Source organism: Eutrigla gurnardus (assembly GCF_963514095.1).
Source record: "Eutrigla gurnardus genome assembly, chromosome: 13".
Taxonomy (NCBI): Eukaryota; Metazoa; Chordata; class Actinopteri; order Perciformes; family Triglidae; genus Eutrigla; species Eutrigla gurnardus.
In genome coordinates, this window is record NC_139936.1 from 23,908,895 (window position 1) to 23,917,976 (window position 9,082).

The 9,082-nt window shown below is 39.2% G+C and overlaps 1 protein-coding gene across 1 annotated transcript in view; it reads left to right on the forward strand.

The window, feature by feature from the left end:
* slc4a5a (solute carrier family 4 member 5a) overlaps nucleotides 1–8,149 on the forward strand; it is a 33,715-nt gene extending 25,566 nt beyond the window's left edge. Inside the window, exons 19-27 of the mRNA XM_084024850.1 lie at nucleotides 37–150; nucleotides 447–608; nucleotides 779–957; nucleotides 1,142–1,214; nucleotides 2,508–2,576; nucleotides 3,011–3,184; nucleotides 3,508–3,687; nucleotides 3,781–3,839; nucleotides 7,183–8,149. Coding sequence (XP_083880976.1) covers nucleotides 37–150; nucleotides 447–608; nucleotides 779–957; nucleotides 1,142–1,214; nucleotides 2,508–2,576; nucleotides 3,011–3,184; nucleotides 3,508–3,687; nucleotides 3,781–3,839; nucleotides 7,183–7,348 — 1,176 coding nt within the window. The 3' untranslated portion in view covers nucleotides 7,349–8,149. The remainder of the gene's footprint in view (nucleotides 1–36; nucleotides 151–446; nucleotides 609–778; nucleotides 958–1,141; nucleotides 1,215–2,507; nucleotides 2,577–3,010; nucleotides 3,185–3,507; nucleotides 3,688–3,780; nucleotides 3,840–7,182) is intronic.
* Nucleotides 8,150–9,082: the final 933 nt, after the last annotated feature.

A 9,082-nucleotide genomic window follows, 5' to 3' on the forward strand; every position in this document is an offset into this window, starting at 1 on the left:
TCTCTCTCTCTCTCTCTCTCTCTCTCTCTCTCTCAGTTGAGGAAACTCATCAGTGACTTCTCTATCTTCATGTCCATCATGACGTTCGTGGGACTTGATATGTTGATGGGACTCAAAACTCCCAAGCTAATCGTCCCCACAGAATTTAAGGTGCAGCAAGTCAATTCAAACTCTTTAGAAAATAAGATTATTAAGTTAGCTTTATGAATTAGCTTCTCTTACAAAGTTTTTTATTTGACAAACAAATGCGTTTTCAGACTAGATGATCTGTGCTATGAAATTTTGGGAAAACACACTATATTCTTTGTTAGCTTCTCCTAGGATAGGTTCCTTCCAAAGGTGAAACCTATAGCACCTAGAAATGTAACTGTCTGCTAGAGAAAGAAGTGAAATGTACCTGTACCTTTGTGAAAATGGAAATAAAGTGGCCTCTCATCTCCAACCAGCCAACTCGGCCGGGGCGTGGCTGGCTGGTGATGCCGTTTGGTAAGAACCCGTGGTGGATTTACCTGGCCAGCGCTGTCCCTGCCCTCCTTGTCACCATCCTGATCTTCATGGACCAGCAGATCAGCGCCGTCATTGTTAACCGCAAGGAGAACAAGCTCAAGGTTGGGCATATTGATAGATGATAGTCATAGTGATGATAAAACCTCTGATTGCATGTTGCCACTTCTGATATATTGCAGTTTGATTGATTGAATGAATGTATCAGAAAAATGTCTTTCTCAAAGGAAAACTTCTCACTCAGAGTAACATTCAAACTCATTCCCCCTGGCAGAAAGGTTGTGGCTACCACCTGGATCTGTTCTGGGTGGGCGTCCTGATGGCGGTCTGCTCCTTCATGGGCCTGCCCTGGTACGTCGCTGCCACGGTCATCTCCATCGCTCACATCGACTCTCTGAAGATGGAGAGTGAGTCATCGGCTCCCGGAGAGCAGCCTCAGTTCCTCGGGGTCAGGTTGGTCCACAATAAGAGGAAAAACACTGAAATAAAAAGGAAGTTGGAACTTAATGCCTTCAGGCTGCCACTGGCAATATCACAAGACACACTTTACTAAGCCCTTTGTAGTTGAAATGGGGAGAAGCCTTGTGCAATTGAGTTGACAGTCTCTTGTGTGTATTTTGTCAATATCCATATACAGAGAACAGAGAATGACGGGCATTTTGGTGTTTGCCCTCACCGGAGTCTCCATCTTCCTCGCTCCAGTACTCAAGGTATGAAGTGTGTGGTGGATGAATTACATGTGTCTGTTCTGATCTGACAAAACTATCAACATTCAGGTTACTTATTATATTTAATATACAAGCTTAGTGGTCATTGTTAATGATCTTCTTGTTGATCCTCTGTTGTTATTTACATTACATCACTATGGAAGCCCAAAGTTTTTAATATTAAATAAATACATTGGATTTTATGAAGTTGAGTAAAATATACAAATGAATGAATTGAATGAAATGAATTGAAATTACTCAAATTAAAGTTAGTAGAATTAAATGTTATCTCATTCTAATCATTTATTATCCTGGTAATGTATTTATTTACAGCAGCCGCTCGATCATTGATTCAGACTTGCTTTGGCAATTGTTATTGGCTTAATTTGGTCAAATTTGATGTGGGACATCTGATTGGCTGAAAAGTGACATTATGAAATATAATGTCACGGCTGCCATCGTGAAAAAGAGTTTTTCTTTTTAAATAAAAAATATATATTTCTTTGTTTAATTGGTTAATTTATACTTGACATACATTTTATTAATGGGATGATTTTTTCCCATAATTATTTATTAATTTAATATTGAACACAGTGGGGCTCGATACTACATATGTCCTGAGAGGCTAGTGAGAAAAGTGAAATTCTGCTTTTGTCAGGATCATTTTCAGGTGTGTGTTGTTTTAATACTAATTTTGGCCACTAATGACTAAAAAGCATTCAATTATCATGTCTAAGTCGGGTGCACAGCGCGAGCAGATACATGGAAACAAAAACCTGGCACTCACAGATAAAGGGTCTTATTGTGGGCAAATAACAGATGCTTTCCAGCTAGAAGCCATCATCAGTGTAGTCAAAACCAGCAGCAAAAGCCATTTATAAACATGTGAGGTCCAAGAGACAATATTATAATAATCCATCTGTGAATGAACCAACCAGAAATGGCCTCTCTTAATAAAGGAGGTGTGATGGCGATAGTCTGGAAACAATCAAGCATAGTGTCACAAGCTGAAAGGTAATACAAATATGTACAATTAATGAGACGCCCAGAAAAACACGATAGCGATATCGTACTGCAAAACGCATAAAGAAACATGATTAGTTTTGAAATGAGTATTAGCACAACAAACACTGAAAAAGTATCCTGACACATGAAAACGTTTAAGATTAGAGACTCTCAGAGCTTCTACCAGACATCACTGCCTGCAGCGTTCGCCACTAGAAGTGAATGATGTTGCCTTGTTGTTCTCTAAATTGCCTGTAATAACATGATTCCTGGCCTTCCTGCTGCTCGTAGTTCATCCCCATGCCCGTGCTGTACGGTGTCTTCCTCTACATGGGCGTAGCTTCGCTCAGTGGAATCCAGGTACACTGTGTGCCAGCTGTGATGTTGTTTATCATAATAGGTTGAGTTATTGTGGCTGGACATCTTACTTCTTGCATTTCTGGCAACAGCAGCTTATTTAAAGCTGCCAAGCAAACAAACAAGGAGGCAGGCGGACAGATGTGATCCATAGTGTCCTCACGCATAGAAGAGATATAGTATAATAGTCACAGATGTGACGTTATAAACAATAGAATTATGTGGGGGGAATCTTGAAGATTTGTTATAAGCACCCTCATTTTTTAAAAGTGCAAATCATGTGTTATAGATCAACAAGAAATATCATAGAGTAATAAAATATTAGTGTACGTTACTAACTGCTCCTTGGTAAATTTTGCTCTTTTAACTCATGCAAGTACTTTAGGATTAAATAGAGGTCTGCATGTAAGTAACCTTTGTCTCCTGGTCCTCCTCAGTTCTGGGACAGGATTAAGTTGTACATGATGCCGTCCAAGCACCAGCCCGACTTCTCCTTCCTCCGTCATGTTCCTCTGAGGAAGATACACCTGTTCACGCTGATCCAGATAGCATGTTTGGCTGTGCTCTGGACCCTAAAATCCACCTTTTTGGCCATCATCTTCCCCGTTATGGTACGTGAATGAAATGCTGGCAGCAGTTTTTGCACATGGATCCTGCAAGAATTGGGTCAGACATGTGCTGCGGCTAAAACAATGCATATCCCATCCACAGAGAGAAACATTAAATAATCTTTGTTGTCGACATTTAACCAGCATTTCAATCAAATATATCCATCAAAACTGCCTGTTCGGATGTTAGTGAATGTAAATAAACATGACAGAAGGTTTATGTCAACTTTAAATGGCTAAATCATAATCAGACCATAATTTGGATATGAGATGAACGTCAATGGGAATTCAAACAAGGCTTACCTGTCATTATGTGCACCCTTCAGATTCTTGGTCTGATGGTTGTCCGAAAGATGCTGGACATGGTCTTCTCCCAGCACGACCTGGCTTGGATGGATGACCTCCTCCCTGAGAAAGAGAAGAAGAAGAAGGATGATGATAAGAAGAAGGGGAAGAACAAGGACAAGGAGAAGAAGAAGCCCAAACCAGACGACAGCGAAGATGAGGTGAGAACCTTGGGCTTTTGCTGCCCCCTGCAGGAATGATGGACACATGTTTCTAATGATCTGGGTCTCTTGTGTGTTTGTGGTTGCTTGCAGGACAAGTGTCACACCTACTCCAACCACTCACCCAGCCCAGAGTCAGACTTGGATCGCAGGTACTGTGTCCTCAAACTGCACATCCCCTACAAAGATCTCGTCTATCCTGATGTTGCACAGTCTCAGTGGGGAGCGTACTGCCAGGCTGCTGCCACACACAGGGCTCTTTAACACACACACACACACACACACACACACACACAGACATACACACACACACACACACACACACACACACACACACACACATACACACACACATCCTCTGTTACACAGGCGTAGACCGATATTGTGCCTATTGTGGCCCGTGCACATGGGAAAAGTTTGTCATACACAGTAAATGTGCATGAATTAAAGGGTCAGTTCACACAAATTCCAAAAAGGAAAACAAAAGTTTTTCCTTGATTCTAGTTGTACAAAGCCATTGAGATAGCTTTAATTTTATTTTAATCAACCATCTCATATGGAATAGAATATTACATGAATGGTTAATATGGATATTTAGCATTTAGGCTGACTTAATAACTGGCCTAAAGGAAATACCAGTTAGTGCAATTCAATTTTATTGAATTAAAACAAATGTATTTGTCCCCGGGTACACAAATAAAATAATGAATGTACAAGAAAAGTATAAAGTAATAGTAATAGTATAAAAGTATAAAATGTAGAAGAATAAATGTGGAGGAAGCGAGTGATACAAACTCCCCCCTGGAGGACTGCAGACTGCAGCCTACATGTGGATGCTGGGGTTGAGGCGAGGTTTCTAAATGCCATAGCAAGCAAATGACAGCTTCACTTTCAATAGAGCATTGTGGCTGTAAAAGAGTAGCAGTGGATTTGTATCTCTCTGCAAAACAATGGAGGTGATGGAATTTAGTTTATAGTGCTCTCAGCAATGAAAAAAATGTGTTTGTAGATGAGAAACAGCAGCTCTTTCCAGAAACAATGTCTCTCCCTGTTATATTATACAATTCACAGAGTTTGACTCAGAGAAGATTTCATGGATTCTCCAGAGTAAAGACGGCATGGTGATGAATAAACAACAAATATTCAGCTGGGGATATTTCACATCTAAACTAATCATATTGCCAGAGATGCAAATTTCTGACAGTTGCAGCACTTTTTCAATAAAAAGCTCAAATAGATTTGTGCTGGAAGAGGACCAACTTAAAGGATCCTTTTGACCCAGTGCAGCGTCTGGCAGTCAGTCTGAATAAAGTTGTAATGCCTCAGTTACTGTATGCTTTTTATTGAGTTTTCTTTTAGTGAAATGCTCTAAGTTAACTTGATTTCCCTCTGGTAAACAGTTACACAGTTTATGCAGTATATGTCTAAGGCTATTAATGTGAAAGGCATTGACAGAAGGAGTGGCTCTCATATCCGCTGTCTTTTTTACAATTTTACAAAATGTTACAATTTTGAAAGAAGATCTGTCCCACACAACATGCTTTATGTCTTTATTATTGGTGACAATTCTCAGAAGAATAAACCTTGCTCCAAATGAAAGGTTGCACTACTACTTACATATTATTCACCTCCATTGTAATGAGGTGGCAGCAGGAAACTATGTGATGGAGTAAAAACCTGGAAAACTAACTAAAAACCAAAACTATCTGTATGGTTAGATACTGCAGGTAAGTTGTAAGTTGTTTTTTGAACATTGTGTGAAATTACCCTTTAAAAATATGCACAAATCTATACATTTAAATTGATTATCAAACATTATCAAAAGACTCAAATAGTTAAATGATCACAACAAACACAAATACGGAGGTTGACGCTGAAGCGTGAAAGTCATCCATAAAAGCCCTTATTTTGATATTGTATTGCATTGCATTATTTTATGATGCCTTTTCCCATCTAAAACAAACTATTAGCCCTGTTGAGTTGTGGCATGTATCATTTAATTTTTTATTCCTTCCTCTCCTAGAGATTCAGAATAAATGTAAATTATACACTGTGGTCACGTGTGTGGGAAGCCATGTGCATCCACACAGATTATTTACACATAACAGATGTCCTCATAGTCCAGTTTCCATTTATTGTCATTTTTTTGGGCTCAGTCTCTTCTCTATGCACTTTAAGGCAATGCAGATCATTTTGATGTTATTAACTGCATAATCCTGCTGCTACTCTTCCTGCGTGATGTGCTAAATGTCTTACAGTATGTACACAGCATGAACAACGCAGCATATTTGAATTCTTCACTGATGTACGAGGTGAAGGGTGAAGACCTGAATGCCTGCTATATAGTCTTCTCTGCCCCTCAAGCCATTGGTCAGGCCACTTTGTTTAGATTAACCTATATGGAATTAAAATAGATGAATAACAATAGTGTGTGGTATTTAAGCTTGTTGTATATTGAATACAAGTAGTTGATTTATTGCAGGTCAGTTTGTATACAACTGTATAATCATAAACGTGCAACAAGCATCATCGTTTTGGTTGTTTCTTTTTCCTCCATGTGCTCAATCACATTAGCATTTCAGTCTGTGATGCTCACGCCTGCATGTGACATGTAGCCTGACCCCAGCTTTTTGCTTTCTGAACGACCCACGTCTGGAGCTGCGGCAGTTTCAGTGAAGATGTTTGCATTGAAAGTGGCCATGATGAGGCCGTTTCTGGTAAACGTTTCCCAATATGCCAAACATTTCACCAAAAAATAATTTGTCAGACTCTTGCTTGTTTCTTTTGTGGGAGATTAAGAATTTTTCAAAATTGCCCATCATGTCTGCATTGCTTTGAAAGAGGCATGGTTTGGAATTGACTGTGTAACTGATTGTTGATTAATATTTATTTGTTTTGCGGGTTTTTGTCGATGTGGATTAAGATGAAAGTGTGATTTTTCTTTTATGCCTTTATACCTGCGTAGAGTGCATTTATAATAAATAAGGTTGTGCATTCAGTCACTTGTTGAACAATTAGAGTTACGACATGTACTGGATTAGACAGTTCAAATGAAGGTCCTCCATTAACTTTTGGCACAGAACTTCATAGAAAGAAAAACATAAAGTTCATATGGCGTACGTTAGAAATGGATTTGCTGCTACTCCTAAAAAGACTAGACAAGATTAGAAAATGTGGCTCTCCACTGGAATATGAATAATGTGTCTCTTGGGGTGAATGTTTGCAAACAACAAACTGAATCCCATGTTCATGGTCTAAATCCTTTCCCAGTCACCAATCCCCATCTTCACCATAAGGCATTGTGGTTACAGACCACCACTACAGCAACTCCTTTCACTTACCAGCCTCTGCTTCACTGACATGAGCTGCTGTGGTGTTTGATGTCATGATGCCACATGGCTGAGTTCCTCCACCCTCCCCGGCCTCCTCCCTCAGCCCCCCCTCGGTGTTTTTGGCTGTGGGTGTCTATGGTAACTGGAGCTTGCCCTTCCTCAGCATCACCCTCCATTTGAAGATCTCGTGCCCGTCATCTCCGGCCATGCCTATGGGCCGAGGGATGGCTTGCCCTGTGCCCCAGGTCAAGATCGAAATGGAGTCCGACTACGACTCGGACATCGACCACCCACGGCCTCGGGACATGAGCAGTGAGACCACGTTATGAAGCTCGACGACTTGTTGACAGGACAAGGCACGACTCGGTGTGGGCAAACTACTCAAGCAGCCGGTGCTGACCCACGGACAGTACAGGGTGGCACAGAGCAACGGCTGCCAGCAAACTGACACCTTCACAGATTGGCTGAAATAGGACCGATCCAATCAACGGAGTTAGAGAGGTTTACGTTTTAGCGCCATCTGCTTTTAAATTGGTGCAGTTTTGACAGATTTTGCTTTGAATAATATATAAAATACAAAATGTATTTGTTTACTTGTATGATGCATAAGGCCATAAGAGAGGAAACATTTATTCGTATGTGCTGTATAGGATTATATATTCAATGTGAAGATATTTATACAAAATAGTTATATTGATATTTTACTATTAATGTAATTACTCAAAATCCAGACTAATCTTGAAATGAGTGCAACGTCAAAACGTATTGTGCAATCAGCTCGCATCATTCTCTGTGATCTCTGTTTGATTTTGAGGCAGGAAATGTGAAAACAAGCACCATTTATTAACAGAATTATTATGTTTCAGGTTGTGACGTCTACTGTCTTCTATTATGTGTTAGAAATTGCAGATTTGTGTTTTGGTGTTTGTTTGCTCTAGTGTGCCTCTGATCCCAGAGAACCAACTCTCCTTTCCCATTTCCCTCCAGTTCAACACTCCATATTGGTCCATTAACCTGGAACAAAAAGAAACAACCAAACATTCCTGATGTTGCAGAAAAGGATTGCAAGATGTAGCCTCCAAGTTTAGATTTGTGTTTTTACTCTCTAAGACTCTGTATGAGAACATAATTAACTTCTACCACAACACCTCGTGCATATGACAATGACAAGACATTTCCAGATAAATGTATGCAATTAAAATGCCATTATTCCAATGTGTGTGGTTTGTCTTGTGTTGAACACATTGACTTTGGCAATGTTAAATGCACATCATGACAAATGTTATGTGTTCACTTCCATTTTTCATGATCTACCATGTTTCGGAAAACACCAATTACACTATAAAAACAAATGCTTTGGCTCAACAACAAAAAAACTGAAGTTCAACCAAAACACTACATTGAGTTGGGGGAATTCACTTTTCTTCAATCAAAGGTATTTTTAATTATCAACTACTTAATTATTGGTAGAATTTTTAAGTTAATAACACATACAATTAAGTTGTTCCAACTAGTTTTTCCACATTATTTAAAATGTTTTTTAAGTGTTATGTACTTAATTACAATAATTATGAAGACAAGTTTTTAAGTTGACTATGGTTTAGAAATGAAGTTAGTCCAGTTGTATTTTCCTCACTTCTTTAGCTTTTTAAAATATTATTATTCCTGAAGCTTTTATGAAATTAATTAATTCAACAACAAAATTGTTAGGCAATTCGCTTTTTTAATTTTGAAGTGCATTTGTATTTGATCCTGCAACTTTTTTTAATCACAATATAAAGAACATTTAGATCAATGTACAAAAACTACACACGTGTTTCCACAGCAGACCGTCAGTCTTTAAACAGTATGAAACGTTTTAACACAATGTTTGGGAGATACTAACAGAATCACATTCATGATATTTTAAACATCTTGACATCTTAAAGTTGCAGCCTCTTTGGCGGTAGATGGAACTGCAGACGATCCTCTGGGACTCATCTCCCAGAGTTCCTTGGAAAACCGAACAGTGTCGACTGTATGACGTTAGTTGTGATCCTGTTTTTTTCCCTCGTTGGCGGTCA